Source organism: Petaurus breviceps, unplaced genomic scaffold, assembly GCF_028583685.1.
Source record: "Petaurus breviceps papuanus isolate PSGF00001 unplaced genomic scaffold, PetGlider_PUasm1.0 90625, whole genome shotgun sequence".
Taxonomy (NCBI): domain Eukaryota; kingdom Metazoa; phylum Chordata; class Mammalia; order Diprotodontia; family Petauridae; genus Petaurus; species Petaurus breviceps.
The window spans coordinates 7,606,009-7,623,220 of NW_027187289.1; the positions used below are offsets into that span (position 1 = coordinate 7,606,009).

Consider the following 17,212-nt stretch of genomic DNA (forward strand, 5'->3'; position numbering starts at 1 on the left):
TCCAAAGAATGTACCAAATTGCACTGGGAGTTTACTTACCTGAGCTCTGCATACCAATGAAATCACAGGTCCAATCCTTATACCTAGGATCAGAGATTTTGAGCTGGAAGGGATTTTAGAAGCCATCTCTCCAGGGCTTTCATTTTACAGGAAAGGAAATAAACATTTACAGGATGTGTACTATGTGCTAGGCATTGTGCTAAGTGATTTTTTTTCAACAAATATTATCTCATTTTCAGGGTTTTGGAGTTGAAGTGACTCACCCAATGTCTCATAGCTAATAGGTGGTGGCTGGGGTGGTTTTTGAACCTAGGTATTTTAATTCCAAATCCAAAACACTTTCCACTGTGCCATAGAAATTTTGTTTCTGTCCTTGACCTTCTCACATGGTCAGCAGATGTATTAGTGGGCCAAACAGTACAAACCGTTTAGTCTTTTTTCTTGCCCAATACAAAACACATCCAGAATCGGTGTAACAAAGCAATAGTTCCAACAACAATACATTAGTACACCTATCATCCCACACATTCTGGGGGAAGCTCTTGAGCAGTGTGCAAAGAAAACAAAAATTTCTTTCTAAATGAACTACATATTATCTAACTTATTTGCTCTTAGGGGGGAAAAAGTATACTTCATAATGAAGAAGTGTTTTAGGTCTAGAAAGTATTGTAGGTCTTGAAGACCTTGGTTAACCATTCTGTTCTTTTATATAGATTTTTGGACAAAATTCTCAGTTCCATTACATTCTGTACTTGTTCTCTTTTCCATTGCTATGCTTTGGGCGATTTCTTTATGATTGGACCTTGCCGTTAGTCATAAAACTTCAAAAACTATCTTCTCAAAAAACATACCTCTGTGTAGCAATCCTGAGAATTATTAGAGGGTTTAGTTCCCATTTAACGAATCTCAACCAGCCTACAATTTTCATTCATTCATTTGAAAGAAAAATTGTTGAGCAAGGCACTGAAGCATACAAAGATATACAATATAGGTTTCTGCCCTTAGTAAGCATTCAATTCATTGGATAGGACCACACTTAGTAGCAGAAAGGTAACTGAATTTGAAATCAAAGGACTGGAGTTCAAGTCTCAATTTCCGTTATAATGTGACTTCCCTTCCCTAGACCTTGGTTTCTTCATCTGTTAAGTGATACGGTTGTACTAAATTATCTCTTCAGCTGGTTACTTCTTTCTCTTTTGGATTCGATCTCCAGGTCATCCCAACACGAGCCGGTGCTCTTACTCACTGTGCTACCTGGCCGCCCCAAAAAAGCCTTTTTCAATGTCATTAGAATATTAATGTACATGTCTATAGATTCTTTTGTGAAAATTCAGATTTTTAAAAACTGTCTTCCTTCCATTTCAACCATCAGTTTACGTATAAAAATCTTAATAAACTACGCTCTCCAAAGGAGTGCTACATTGTTTAAAAAAGCGAAACATCCATGCATTCAAACGGAACTGCCCGTCTACGCGGTTGGTGCAAAGTACTGGGCCAAGTGTGGCGAGGGACGGGGAACCCAGCGAGGCGAAGAGGAATGTGACTGAACTCCCTACTCTCGAGAAACGTGAGATATTAGGCTGGCAATTTTACTAAGAAAACATCCGCCAAGGGAAGGGTGCATGAGGAAGGGAAAACTTAAAAGTTCCGGGGGAAGGTGGGATGGTATTGAAGTAATGAGGTGGCGGTGGGGGAGGAGACTAAGGACGTCAAACAGCCGGTGGGGTCCGGGGAATGTGAAGCCGTATGGGCTAAAGCCACAGTTAATCTCGGCTGCTCCATCGTCCAGCGCTACACGTAATTTAGGTCCAAGGCCCTTCAAAGGTTAAAATCAACATCCGGCGCCACACAATAGAGAGATGAGAGGTGCTTCCGCTACTTCTTCCGGAAGTTATGCGTGTAGGACGTCCCTGCGTCCATTCGTATCTCTGCGTGACGTAACGTAACCTGCGACGCCAGTAGTGATTGGACTAACGGAAGTGATAATGTGGACTTCCTGAACGAAGAAGGGCGTGGCTTTTTTGCGGAAGTCGGAAGCTCAGGGCCGAAGTCGGGTTCCGTCTGCTTTGATTGGGTCTCTGACGGCCACCTGGAAGGTGAACTGCTGGGGCCACCTGGTGGTCACTTGGTTCTTCCTAATCCTAAACTAAATGCCCCACCGAAGACTGAGGACAGAATAAGTTCCTTCAACTTGTGTTTGGGAGGAGTTGTTCCCTTTCTTAGGCCTGAGGGTTTTTCCTCCCCCCCCCCCCCCTTTTTTTTTGTGACCTAGGAGAAGCCAGGGTAGCTTGGAGGTTAGAAATGGGCCTGGAGCTTAGTCCCTGTTGGCCACTGCGTTCTTCCCTTCTCCTTCCTGCTTCAGAAAGCCAGTGCCTACCAGCGTCTTGACCTGCCGGAAGGGAACATAGAATTTAAGAGTCTCAAACATCCGAAACGCATGCTTCTCTGCCTTTCTTGGGGAAACAGACTTGCAGGTTGTTTCCAACAGGTTGGGCTCCTTAAAGGCGACTTGAGAAAACCCAGGCGCAATGGGAGTCCAGGGACTTTGGAAGCTGCTTGAGTGCTCGGGAAGACAGATCAATCCAGAAACGCTGGAAGGAAAAATTCTTGCTGTTGGTATCCTTAAAATTATCGTTGTGCTTTTGTGAGGCGGGAAATGCTTTCTTTAAATCCTAGCTCTACCACCGTATTATTTATAAAAGGAAAAGTTTGGATTAGGTCCTTAAGATCGTTTCCAATCGCAAAATGCTACAATTCTGTTTTCTGCGTTCTGACTTAGCTGATTCTCTGTATCCCTACTGCATAACACAGTGTCTGGCACATAATATGATGCTTAATAAATGCTAATTAATTCTTATCTCTTGAACAAATGATATTTTACTGACTGATGAATGATACCCGTGACTTGTTAGGAATATAAGCAGTCTTTGCTTCCTAATACCAGACTTGCTTTCCGTTTTTGAGAATCGTTGATCCAGAGCTAAAAGGGACCTTAGAGGTCATGGTGTTCAAACCCTCCTCATTTACAGGTTTGGAAAGAGAAACCCAAAGAAGTTAAGTGACTTATCCGAGGTTACACAGGCAGTAAGTGGCAGAATGCTAGTTTTAAATTTCATCCCTGTAAATCTAGGTTCAGAATTCTTTCCACTGCACCAACATCATACTTGATTCTAGATTTACTTCTGAATCATAGGATCATTACTTTATAGCAGCAAGATACATCAGAAGCCAACAGCTTGAGCACCCCATTTTAGAGATGAAGAAAATGAGGCTCAGGGAGGTTAAGTGACTGCCTAATGTCAAACACCATGTCAGAGGTGGGATTTGAAACCAGATCTTCTTACAGTAGGGCCACTGCTTTTTCTCCAAAATGTCATGGTAGAAGGAGAGATATACTAATAGCCCCCCCCCCCCTTTATTTTTTTTAAAGCACAGCACTAGTGCTATGCTAAGATTGAAAGGTGTGAAATTGGAGTGTTGTTGCCACATCTGGTGGTTTTTGTTTAGTACTGCAGATTAAGGCCTAGATGAGGGAAAATTCCTTAAAAGCTAAAAATGACAAATGAAGGCACTATTTTTATTACCATTCATTTAAAAAATTAACTTTATTATTTGGGAATCTTTATCTTGCATTTTAGTTTACTAGGACAGGTCAATGTATAATGTATAAAATGTATATAAAAATACGTTTATACAATGTATAAAACTGAAGAAATAGCATAAAGGGTATGTTCTGATCCCCTGAATAGCAAATTGTCAGATTAAGAATAAAGCTAAAGCAACTAGCATACTCAAGTTATTGATCTTTGGGTTGCGTAGGATTTCCCTTGTGAAAGGAGTATCCAGTTTTACCAAATTAAACCGACAGTTTACAGAACCAGTAGTATTGGGGGAAAATTACAAAGAGGAAGGTTTAGATACAGTATAACTCCGATAGGAGTTATTCAAGAATGACGGTAGAATGTAAAGGCTTTCTTACTGGATCACTTCATGTACCATCTGGATGAACCATTTGATAGAGAAGTTATAGAGGTACTTCCCGTAAAAGTACAAGTGGGACAAGATTAATTCTGAGACACTTTCAGATTTTGTGATTTAATTCACTTTCAAGTGACTTAGATGACCCTAAATGTGTTTCATTTTGTTTAAAAATTCTCTATTGCAACATTGTGACAGTAGGGAAGGTGCTGGACTTGGATTTCACTTTTATTATCTTTGTGATCTGGACAAGTCATTTAATCTCTCTGAGTCTGTTGGCTATTTTATAAACGAAGGTAATATTTTTATTACCTACCTCTCAGTAGTGTTGTGAGGAAAGTGCTTTTTTAATGCATTAGAGTGCTATATAAATTTCAGGAGTTCTTTTTTTGTATAGACCTGGTTATAGAATTAAAGCCACCTAGGATTCTTTGCCTTCTCTTTTAGGATTTTACATCTTGTAGATCTCAGGCTCATTAGTACAGTACATTAATTTGCTACAAACATACTTTTTTCAGCCTCAAATTGAAGTATGAATGCAGGGAGTCTTGCTTTTTTAAGTCTTGGTGTAATTAGAACATTTGCTTGCTCAGAAATATTTCAGCTCATTTAATTTTATGGACCTTTTCCAGGTCCATATGGATCTCTAGTTTAGTCATGCTTCCTTCCATAGTTAAGTAAATTGTGAGGTTTAAAACTGATGTGCTTCGCCATTTATTAAGTACTGTCTGTGTGACTTTAGACAAGTCACTCTGTGCTACATTTACCTTATCTAAAATGAGAGGAGTTGGACCAGGTGGACTGTAACATCCCTTCTAGTTCTAAGTCTTTTGATGATACAATTAAACTTTTTTGTACTTTTATTGATTTTAAGTGAGATGTTGTAGTGTAGCATATTGTAGTTGATAGAGAACTGACTTGAGAACCAGAACAACCTAGGTTAAAGTTCAGCCTCCGACACATACTGTCTATGTGATGTGTCTGTGTGACTGACTTGCTAGTTTTTTGAGCAATTTTCTAACAGTAAGATGACAAGAAGGTGCTGACCTACATGTCATTGAAATTATAGGTCCAAACCTTTTCCTCTTCAACTATTCCTACAACAGCAATTTGTATTAGTTCCTTTGTTTTATACAGCATTAGCAAATTAATAAATTATTACAATAGACTGAAATAGATTTTCTGAGGTCAAATATTGAACATAAAGTTTCTTAGAGTTCTACCAGTCATCAGTATGTGATTTATGTAGTGGTTGTTTGTTTTGTCCAGCTCCTGCACTGGGGGAACCCCTCCTCCCTTCCTATACTTTTGGGGTGGGGTGTATGGGGAGTTCAGGGGAGGGCTAGCACCTTTGGTATGAGGATTTGCTGAGCCTTTTTCAGAACTGTTCATCCACCTTTGGTGTCTTCCTGTCACCCATCTCTTACCTGTGACTCCAAGAAGTTGTAGCATGTGCAGTGGCTACACCCCAGTAAGACTATCTTGGTAGATGGGCTAAAAACTAGGTTGAAGGTAACCAACAGGCCTCAAGCCTGTCTGTGAGTTAGAGAACGTCTACTCCGAGCATGCGAGGACCTGCTGGTAGAATGGGAAGATGAGAAACGTTTGTTCTAGTGGCCATGAAGGTAGCAGAAGCAGAAGCTTTGGAGAGCTTAGAACTTGGTTAGACGTTGAAGATGCCAAGATAATCCGCTGTATCCCAAGCCATCACCTACTATCCTGATTTTTGTCCTGCCATTGGATTTTGTTGACTGTAGAAGAGAGAGTTTTATACTTTGTGCAATTCTGCCTCCCTTAAATGAATGTTGTCTTTGTAATAAACTGTGCTTTAATACATGTTTACCAGAACACAAATTAAATTTAAAACATTGCTCTATAAGAATATAAGTTAATTGGTTAAAATTAGGCTTTTGGGTTTTGGTGTCACAAATGACTTACAAGAAAAATTGAAGTATAGTAGCAAAAGTTCAAACAGTTAAAGGATTTTATATTTAAAATAGTTATAAAAAATGTTCAGATTGTAGTTGATTTCCATTGAGTGTTAAATGTATACTTCAAAATTTCAAAAGTGTTTTCCATTGATGATTCTTACAGATATTAGCATTTGGTTGAATCAGGCACTTAAAGGAGTCAGGGACAGACATGGAAATTCAGTTGAAAATGCCCATCTTCTCACTTTGTTTCATCGACTTTGCAAGCTATTATTTTTCAGAATTCGTCCAATTTTTGTTTTTGATGGAGAAGCACCACTGTTGAAGAAACAAACTTTGGTATGTGCAGTTTTTTTATTCCCAACTTCCTTAACTCCCATGGCCTCCATTTCCATTCTACCATAGCCACTCAGGGGTGGCCACATCTCAGTACTTCATTATTACCTGTGATTGTTTGAGGTTTAAGGTGAGGGAATCCTAAAATTCCCTTTTCTGATCACAGATCCATATCTATTTCTTCTATTGCCTAACTTTTTCTAAACCTGCTCTTCCTCCTAACCATCAGCTTCACGAACTGTTAAGCTCTCTGCTTCTTGCCCTATTCCTTCTTCCATTTGGAGCCAATGAAAATGGTTGGCAGTGATGGAGAAAAGCAGAGAGGTGTGATTAAAAAACAGAAATGAATGCTTATATAGTAATGAGATGGATTTTTATTTTGTATTTTACAGAGTGACTGAAGGCATTTCAGAGCCAATTTGTTCTCTGACATAAAACTCTCTTTGTAGGCTAAGAGAAGACAAAGAAAAGATTTGGCATCCACTGACTCCAAGAAAACTACAGAAAAACTTTTGAAGACATTCTTAAAAAGACAAGTTATCAAAACTGCTTTGAAAGGCCAAAGGTAAGATGTCTGATGTGTTTGGAATTAGGTAACATCATTGGTTTAGCTAGCTGTCCATTTAACCTTACTTTAGTTCCCAACTTGTATGAGACAGAAATCTTATGTGCAGACCACAGCACAGGATAGTGGGCATAGTATTGTGTAACAAGTAAGAAAACCTGGGTTTAGGGTCCCCTTTCTTCAAGTCACTTAAATCTCTTGGAGACTTTTTTCATATGCCATGCAGAGGTAAAAAAAAAAAAATTATTATGATTATTTAAACAAGTTTGTTTTTAGGGATCAAATGAGATTATTCAGAGCACATTTATTATAACTCATTTAAAACCACATTATTGGTTATGTGAAAAATTTCCTATTTTGAGTGACTGCAGACCTACCAAGGTGATAGATGTAAGGAAGGAAGGAAACAGGCACTTAATAAACACTCACTATATGCCCAATGCTGTGCCAAGTGCTGGGAATACAAATATAAGCAAAAAGATATACAAAAAGATGGGAATGCAGGAGTGCTTACTCTGATCATTTTTCCTTTCCTGTTCTCCTGAAGCAATAGCAGAAGAGGAAGCAGCTTGGAATATAGTTTCAAAGAGCAAGTATACATCTGTTTCTTAAGTAGCAGCAGTAGGCAAATGAGATCATTCTTGAAAGAAATGTGTTGTTTTTTATTTCATCAAGAGAGTTGAGAGTAAAGCAGTTGTATGGTTGGAAGGGTGATTTTTTGAATTTGAGGTCCTGGTTTTTTATATCTTTCTTTAAATATTTTCTTTAAGAGATGAGGCACTTCCTAGTCTTAGCCAAGTTCGAAGAGAAGATGACATATATGTTTTGCCTTCATTACAAGAGGAGGAGAAAAACAGGTAAACTCTTTTTGCTTTAAAAAATAATAGCTATAACTAATGCAATCATAATACGTTTAAACCTTAATCTCTATCAGAAAAAGCCAGATGAGAATTAATTTCTTTTTAGAACTATATTACAAGGTGACTCATTTAGCAAATTTTCTATTGTGATTTGTAATGCATTATTTGTTTTCTTAGTGGAAGGCTTTTGTATTTTTGCCTTGGTAATCAAAGTGTGTGTATTCAGAACTTGCAATATTATTTAAGATTTTTTTTAAGCTTTGGTTGGAGGGGCAGCTCAGTGGCTCAGTGAGTAGAACATCAGCCCTAGAGCCAGGAGGACCTGAGTTCAAATCTGGCCTCAGACATTTAATACTTGCTGTGTGTCCTTGGGTAAGTCAGTCACTTAAACCCAATTGCCCTGCCTTGTCCCCTCCAAAAAAAAAAGACCTCCCCCCCCAAAAAAAAGGTTTTGATTAGACAATATTTAATGTTTATGACTGATGTTCAAAAAGATCTTTGTACTCACAATTAAGAATGGATTACTGCTTTGTAATTTGAGCCTCTATAGAATTGAATTATGGGGGCGGCCAGGTAGCACAGCGAGTAAGAGCCCGGCTTCAGTGTTGAGAAGACCTGGAGATCGAATCCCGGGCTCAGACACTTAGCACCCACCCAGAAACACCTGGCCGTGTAACCTTGAGCAAGTTACTTAACCCCAATTGCTTAGGGGCGGCCAGGTGGCTCAGCGAGTTAAGAGCACCGGCTCCAGTGTCAGGATGACCTGGATCAAATCTGGGCTCAGATACTCAGCACCACACCCAGAAATAACTGGCCGTGTAACCTTGAGCAAGTTACTTAACCCCAATTGTTTAAAAAAAAAAGAATTGAATTATGATTTTTTTCTGAGATCACTTTTATTAAAAATTAAATTTTATGTTTATTTTTAGTTTACATCATTCATTTCCACAAGATTTTGAGTTACAAATTTTCTCCCCGTCTTTCCCCTACCTACCACCCCAACACTGTGATCCCACTGTATACCCCCTGCCCCAGTCTGCTCTCTCCTATATCCTCCCCCATCCCCACTTGGACTTTCCAGTAGGGCAAGATGGATCTCTATACCCCAGTGCCTGTATATATGTATTTCCCAGTTGCATGTAAAAAAAATGATAATATATTTTTTTAAACATTTGATTTTAAAACTTTGAGTTCCAGATTCTTTCCCTTCCTCACTTGTCACCTACCCTTACTGGGACAATACGCAATTCAATATAGGTTGTACATGTGTAGCTAAGCAAAACATTTCCGTAGTGGATATATTGTGAAAGACTGACTATATTTCCCTCCATCCTATCCCGCCACCCACTTGTTCTGTTGTCTTCTTTGACCCTGTCCCTTTTCAAAAGTGTGTGCTTCTAACTTCCCTCCCCCCCACCTGCCCTCCCCTCTCTTCCCCTTCCCCCCTTTCTCCTATAGGGTGAGATACCCTATTTAGTGTGTATGTCATTCCCTCCCTAAGCCAAATTCATTGAGAATAAGGTTGACTCATTCCCTTTTGCCTTCTTGTTCTTCCCCTCCATTGTAACAGTTTTCCCTTGCCTCTTCTATATGAGATAATTTACCCCATTCTGTCTCTCCCCTCTCATTATATTCCTCTCCAACCTCTCAGTTTCACCTTTTAAGTATCATCCCTCCAGTTGTAACAGTTTTCCCTTGCCTCTTCTATATGAGATAATTTACCCCATTCTCTCTCTCCTCTCATTATATTCCTCTCTCACCTCTCAATTTCACCTTTTAAGTATCATCCCTTCCTATTCAATTGGTCCTGTGCCCTCTGTCTATACCAGTACACATATATACACATATACGGATGTATGTATTCATACACCCATACATTTATATTCCCTTCAACTATTCTCATTCTGAGAAAAGTTTCATAAGTTATAATTATTGTTTTTCCATGTAGGAATGTAAATAGTTCAGCTTTGATAAGTTCCTTATGATTTCTTTTCCCTGTTTACCTTCTCATGATTCTCTTGCTTCTTGTATCTGAATGTCAAATTTTCTTTTCAACTTTGTTTTTTTTCATCAAGAATGCTTGAAAGTCCTCTATTTCATTGAATGACCATATTTTCCCCTGAAACGTGATACTCAGTTTTGCTGGGTAGGTGATTCTCGGTTTTAATCCCAGCGCCTTTGACCTCCGATATATCATGTTCCAAGCCCTTCAATCCCTCACTGTAGAAGCTGCCAGATTCTGTGTTATCCTGATTGTGTTTCTACAATATTAAAATTATTTCTTCTTGGCTGCTTGTAATATTTTCTCCTTGATCTGGGAACTCTGGGACCTGGCTATAACATTTCTAAGAGTTTTCTTTTTGGTATCTTTTTCAAGAGTTGATCGGTTGATTCTTTCAACCTCTGATTTGCCCTCTGGTTCTAAAACATCAGGGCAGTTTTCCTTGAGAATTTCTTGAAGGATGATTTCTAGGTTCTTTTTTTGATTATGGCTTTTAGGCAGTCCAATAATTTAAAAATTATCTCTCCTGGATGTATTTTCCAGGCCAGTGGTTTTTCCAGTGAGATATTTCACATGGCCTTCTATTTCTTCATTTGTTTGGATCTGTTTGACAGTATTTTGATTTCTCATAAAGTCATTAGCTTCCATTTGCTCCAATCTACTTCTGAAGGAATGATTCTCCTCATTGAGCTTCTGAGATTCCTTTTCTATCTGGCAAATTCGACTTCTGAAGGCTTTCTTCTCCTCCTTGGCTTTCGGAGCCTCCTTTGCCATTGGAGTCAGTCTGTTTTTTAAGGTGTGATTTTCTTCAGTCAGGCTGTTGACTTGCTTTTCACAATATTCTTGCATTGTTCTCATTTCTCTTCCCAGTTTTTCTTCCACTTCTCTTATTTGGTTTTCATAATCCTTCTTAAGCTCCTCTATGGCCTGTAACCAGTTCATATTTTTCTTGGAAGCTTTTGGTGCAAGAGTTCTGACTTTGTTGTCTTTCTGCCATTCCATGCTTTGATCCTTTTTGTCCCCCAAAAAAGGAATCCAAAGTTGGATTTCTGTGCTTGCTTTGCTTCCTTTGCTTGCTCATGTTGCCACTCAATTACTTGACTTTTGAGCTTTTTTGGCACAGTAGAACTCTGCTTCCAGAGAGGAGAGCTTTGTTCCAAATTGTTGGGCTTTTTGCAGTTGCCGGAGCTATTAGTTGGCTGCCCTCTCTCAAGCCTTCACAGGCTCTGGCACACACCCCAGAACCTCCACCCTAGACACCAATCCAGATCCAAGCAGGTTAAAGCAAGAGCAGTTACCCCTCAGAATGGTCACTTGGTCCCCTTATAATCTACAGGACAGGAGTTAGAAGGCATCCATGTGATGGTGGCCTCTTCTCCCTCTGGGGCAGGCTGGACCGCATTCCTGCACCCACTGTTCCCAAAGTCTGCACTGACCTCGCACTTTGTCTTTGGCATTTATGGGTTGAGGAGCCTGGAAACTGCCATAGCTGCTGGTGATCAATTCTCTCGAAGTCCCTCCGGCCGCAGCTGGTCCAGGCACCCTGGAGCTAAAACTGCAGGCTCGTGTGGGGCAGGGCTCTGCTCCCAGCATGCTGCTGTGGACCCTTCCTGCTGGCCTGCAGGGCTGCCTTCAGTGGGAGATTTGTTTCTCTCTGTCACTTTGTGAATTCTGTAGCCCTAAAGTTTGTTTGAAGTCATTTTTTAATAGGTATTTGAGGTGCTTATGGCGGGACCACAAGGAGTTTTCCTGCTCCTGTGCCACCATCTTGGCTCTGCCCCCTATGATTTAATTTATTTTATTTTTCAATATGGTTTCCAAATTTTAGGAACTTTTCAGACTATGGGTATTTTTTATAGTGCTCATTTGGCATAGAATTAAACCACCAAATAATTAACATGTAATGAATCAATGGTATATGGAAAGACTTGATTTTAAAGTATAGCAAACTTTAACAAAATCTGGAACTGTCCAGCTATTTTATATCATCTTGTGTTGAGAAGAAGTATTATATGATATTTTGCATGTAAAGATTTTAATTCTTTTACAGTATTTCAGAGCTTGTTACCCTAAGGTGCTAATTTCTGTTGTCACATTAGAATTATCTCAATACTTATAAATCACTTTGACTACATTTCCCTCTTTCCTCTTCCTCCAGTAAACATCAGACCCTGTCAGTTCTTTCACAGTGTGTCTTGAGTCGATTTCTTCCTTTCTTTTACCATTGTCAGCATCTTAAATCCAGACTCAGATCACCTCATACTTTGACTTTTTTCAGTTATAAAACCATCTACACTGCTGTTAGATTAATTTTCTGTAGTCACCATTTTCATGTTGTCACTCAGCTGCTCAAAACCTTAAATGGCCTCCCATTGCCAGAAAATTAGAACTTTTTAACCTGATATTCATGGACCTCTGCAGTGTGATTCCAGATTGTGGACTATTTTTCCAAAATTATCTGCCACCATTGGTAAATATGAACAAAATACTTCAGTTAGACTTGTGGTCTCACTAGTCTATATATATATATATATATATATATATAAAACTTGTGCATTCTGACCCTAGTTCCTTGGTTCTGTATTCTCTGTTCCTGGAATGCCCCTTCCCCTCCCACTTTTCAATCTTCACCCATTCTTCAAGGCCCAGCTTAAGCCCCACTTAACTCCATGAACCTTTCCTATCCTTTCTTTATTATCTATGCCATTTATATTATCACTCAGTCATAATATGCTGTCTTGACATTTGTGTTCTCACATTGTTTCTTAGCTTTTACATTTCTAGCTTTCCATGACCTGTCTTCCAAATAGATTATAAAGTCTTTGAGGGCATGAATGATGTATACTTCTTATTATCTATATAATCTCTTCCTGTTCTCCTGAAACAGTAGCAGAAGAGGAAGCAACTTGGAATATAGTTTCAAAGAGCAAGTATATATCTGTTTCATAAGTAGCAGCAGTAGGCAAATTAGATCATTCATGGAAGGAATATGCTGGTTTTTTATTTCATCAAGAGAGTTGAGAGTAAAGCAATTGTATGGTTGGAAGGGTGACTTTTTTGAATTTGAGATCCTGGTTTTTTATATCTCTGTATAATATCTTTTTATTATTGTGTTTATAGAAAATATTTTAATGTGTACTAAAACTTCCATCTTTGTCTGTTAATTGAAATTTTAGCTCAGAAGAGGAAGATGAAAAGGAATGGCAAATAAGGATGAGTCAGAAACAAGCATTACAGGTAATCAAAAATACCTTTCAAAACTAGAAATACTTTTCTTGGAATGAAAAATAAATCAACTTATATGACATGTATTTGTAGAAATGTTTTTTAAAAATTAGGACTGATACTTTCTCTGTTCTTTTTAGAACTATATGAAATGGCTGGATTATCTGCAGGAGATCTTACTTTCAAGTTTATTAAGTAGAGGCATTAACATTCTTTGGTAGCACAATTATCTTTTTTTTGTCAGTAATTCTAGGATTTCTGATTCTGTCAGTGTAGGTATTCCTTTCACTTCATGCAGATTATAACCACTTTGTTTTCTTTAGGTGACTTTCTTTAGTTTCTGTGACTGAAAAAAGAAATTATCTTTTGGGAGCCAACTTTATTTGTATTTTCTTTAGTCTACTCCTTGGACCACAAACACACAGTTCATTATTAAGTCCTTCCCCAACTTTGTAGGAATCATGAGAGCTTGTGCTTCCCTGGCATAGTTTTTGAGAAGCCTGGGCATCTTGGTTAGCAGGGAAGGCATACAGTACAAGTAGAACTGCTATATGGCAGTTCCTTCTGGGAAGATTGTAAAAATTGAGAGATGTGTGAAGGAGGTGGATTGTTCATTTTGTGAGAGGATAGGAAAACAGATTTATAGTCCATGTGTTTCCCTATGTTGAGACAAGTCACCAGCACACTGGGGAGACACCTGTTGGAGGATTTATTGGAGGACATAGGCAGTGGTTGTACAGGAGAACCATCTTTGGCTGGATTGCAAACTGTACAGTTGGAAGGACTATTCCTATTGAAAATATTTCTTATATAATAAGATAAAGATGAATAAAACATTACTTTTAGTTTCTCAGAGCTAGGAAGTGCTTAAATATTAATCAAAACATACTATTAGATGAACTTTTCTTATTTGACTAAAATGAATTATTTATCATTGATGATAATATGCCTTAATGGATAGAGAGTCACCGTGGGAAGCAGAAAGACTTGAGTTCCTGCCTCTGACACATACTTGACTTGTGATCCTGAGCAAGTCACTTAACCTCTCATGACTTTAGATAACTCTTTGAGAGTATATGTTGCAGAGAAGGTGCCAGCTTGCATTGGTAGAAGGAGTTTCTTTGTTTGGAAGTTTTATCACTGAAATAAAAAGTGATCAAATTTCATATCCTTAACAACAATGTATAAATCAATGTTTGGAAAATGCTAAAGAATTTCAGTTTGAAATTTTTTTTTTTAGTTATTTTTGTTATAGGTGTTATTTTCTTTTATATACTTCCACCAGCCAGAATTCTAATTGTGGGGCCCAACATAATAGTAGGGATCCAAGTCTATCTTTTGTACCTAAGTAAATATAAGAATGTACCATAATTAGCAGTAATTTATTCTGACTTAGTGATTTTTTCCCTTCCTTTATAATGTAATTCCAAAAATAGTACTAAAATTAGAGCTTGCCCTTTTACCCTGAGTCAGTATTATCTTCATTGTACTATATCTATTCTCTTCTTAAGAAGTGACAAAACTTTGGGATATCCTTTATTTTTTTTTCTAATGTCAAAAACTTTTTACTTTTTTCCATATATATATATATATTCCATATATAGAGATGTAAGCTGTTATGTTTTTAAAAATGTTTTTATTAAGAACTTAATTGTAAGATAAATTCAACATGTAACTTTCAGAACTCTACTGCTTGTCCAGGTTTTCTTCTGTGGTTTCCTTATGTTGCATTCTATACATTAAAAAAAATACTTAAGTGAAAATGTATGTCTCATCCTGCACCCTGAGTCCATCACTTTTTTCCTCAGAAGATAGCATGTTTTTTCACTGGTGGTCTGGAATTGTGGTTGGTTTTTGCATTGACCAAAGTTTAAGTCTTTCAAAGTTATTTTTCTTTATAATATTGTTATTTTTTTTTTTAAAGCAATCAGGGTTAAGTAACTTGCTTAAGGTTACACGGCCAGTTACTATTTCTGGGTGTGGTGCTAAGTATCTAAGGCCGGATTTGATCCCCAGGTCATCCTAACACTGGAGCTGGTTCTCTTACTCGCTGAGTCACCTGCCTGACCCTATAATATTGTAATTAATTAAATTGTTCTTCTGGTTCTAGAAGACTGTTATTATAGATATAAGTTTGATGTCGCTTCCAGCACCTAGTATTTTTCTTTCTACATAGTAGACCTTTAGTGAATATTTGCCAAAAGTGCTGTCTTTAATAGTGTCAGTACCCATTCGTGTACATACACATGCATACACACACACACGAAGCAACGTGATATAAAGATCTGGGTTCAGGTTGTCAGTCTGACTCTTTATTGTATGACCATGGGCAAGGTATATCTTAGTGGCCCAGGCATCTCTTTAAGACTGTAATTTTTATGTAAGTGGCTGATCTCCATTGGTGGAGGAAATTCCTATGCTGAGAATTCCCCACACTGATGAAGCTGTTGGTCTAGATCACTTCTGCCAAGTTGTACCCCTATACACATATATATAGCATGTGCTTCTGTCTACATAAATATAAACACATTTCTATTCATTCATACTGTGTGTGTATGCCCCTCCCCCTTAAGTTCAATTCTATTTTGAGAGCAAAACAATTTTCATTCTAACTTAGTTTTAAGTTACTTCTGTATGTTAAAGAAATCACTTTGTAGATAGACACTATTTTATAGATATTTAATTTCACAATATTATATTTTAATACAAATAGGAAGAATTCTTTCATAATCCTCATGCTATAGACATTGAATCCGAAGACTTCAGTTGTCTACCACCAGAAATAAAGCATGAAATATTGACTGATATGAAGGAATTTACTAAGCGAAGGAGAACATTGTTTGAAGCAATGCCTGAGGTAAAATACATAGTGTATTCATTCTTTGAATAATTTTACTCTTACTCTAAAAGGAAACTAAATATCTCATACCTGAAAATTTTCATCTATAGTACTACATCTTAGCGTCATAGAATCATAAATATCTTGGCACTATTTATGGAGCATTATATATGGAACTACTCTGTTTCATAAAGGAAAATCTTTTAAAGAAGAGTTCAATATAAGGAAAAACTTTCTAATACTTAGATTTTTCCTGAAGTTGAATGGGCTGACAAGAATTACTCCTCACCAGAAGTCTTTAAATAATGGCTAGATGACCACTTGCTGGGTGTGCCATAGGAGGGATTCTTCTTGGTCAAGTACCAGTTGGACTAGATGGTTCCTAAGATCCCTTCCAACTCTGAAATTCTGTGATTTTGAAGGAAAACCATTTTTATTCCTAAACTAAAGTTAAATATTCAAAAGCCTCATTAACTATAAAATATATCCATGAATTCTTTTTTGTCCAATTCTATTTTTAACATGTTTTAAAAACAAATTTTATAGTCCTTCATTGAATATATGGTCATAGATTTAGTGCTAGAATAATTTGAAATAATTTAGTCCTCTCTCTTCATTTGACAGATGAGTAAACTGAGACTCTCAGAGGTCTGGACTTGCCCAAAATTTCTTGGGTAGCATGGCACAGAGTGTCTTTATTCTACTTCCTTATTTTTTATCCCAGATTTAATTTTTAATAATTTAGTGAAATGATACCATCATCAATAGAAGAATATCACCTATGAGAAGAAATCACTTGTTGAATTTTGGGGAAATACAGTCATATTATCCCTATCTAAATTATTTATTTTGCTTTAAGGAGTCCAATGATTTTTCAGCATATCAACTCAAGGGCTTGCTTAAAAAAAACACCTTGAATCAACACATAGAAAATGTACAGAAAGAGATGAATCAACAGCATTCAGGCGATATCCAAAGACAATATGAAAATGAAGGGGGTTTTATGAAGGTGGTGGAATCAAGGAAAGTAATTTCTGAGGATACTTCTCATTACATCTTGATAAAAGGTATCAATTATAAGTTTTTAATTTGATGGGAAGCTGAAATTATAACAACAAAATCTGTCTTTCATCTATGAATTCTGTAAATTGTAATCCAGGAGAGTATAATTGATGAACTTACTGAATTCTTGTGTGCATACAATTAGTAAAACTGTTAATGGATTCAGTTCAGCAAACATGTATAACTTAAATTATGTAGAAAGAGCATGATCAGGCTGGCTAGTTAAGTTTGAAAAGTATGCTGAAGAGTCAACTACTACTTTTCCTACTTCAGTCTCCTTTGAAGTCATTGAACATGGAATTCAGATGTTAATTGCTATTTTCATGAACTTAGATACTAAAATTAACTCTGATAAACTCCTGTTTTTATTTATTACGTTAAACTGTGTTGTCATTTTGTGACATTACATATTAA

General features: G+C 37.4%; 1 protein-coding gene across 1 annotated transcript in view; it reads left to right on the top strand.

The window, feature by feature from the left end:
* The first annotated feature begins 1,987 nt into the window (after positions 1-1,987).
* ERCC5 (ERCC excision repair 5, endonuclease) overlaps positions 1,988-17,212 on the top strand; it is a 37,067-nt gene continuing 21,842 nt past the window's right edge. The window contains exons 1-7 of the mRNA XM_069064224.1: positions 1,988-2,616; positions 6,073-6,248; positions 6,695-6,810; positions 7,581-7,667; positions 12,849-12,909; positions 15,611-15,754; positions 16,596-16,803. Coding sequence (XP_068920325.1) covers positions 2,529-2,616; positions 6,073-6,248; positions 6,695-6,810; positions 7,581-7,667; positions 12,849-12,909; positions 15,611-15,754; positions 16,596-16,803 — 880 coding nt within the window. The 5' untranslated portion in view covers positions 1,988-2,528. The remainder of the gene's footprint in view (positions 2,617-6,072; positions 6,249-6,694; positions 6,811-7,580; positions 7,668-12,848; positions 12,910-15,610; positions 15,755-16,595; positions 16,804-17,212) is intronic.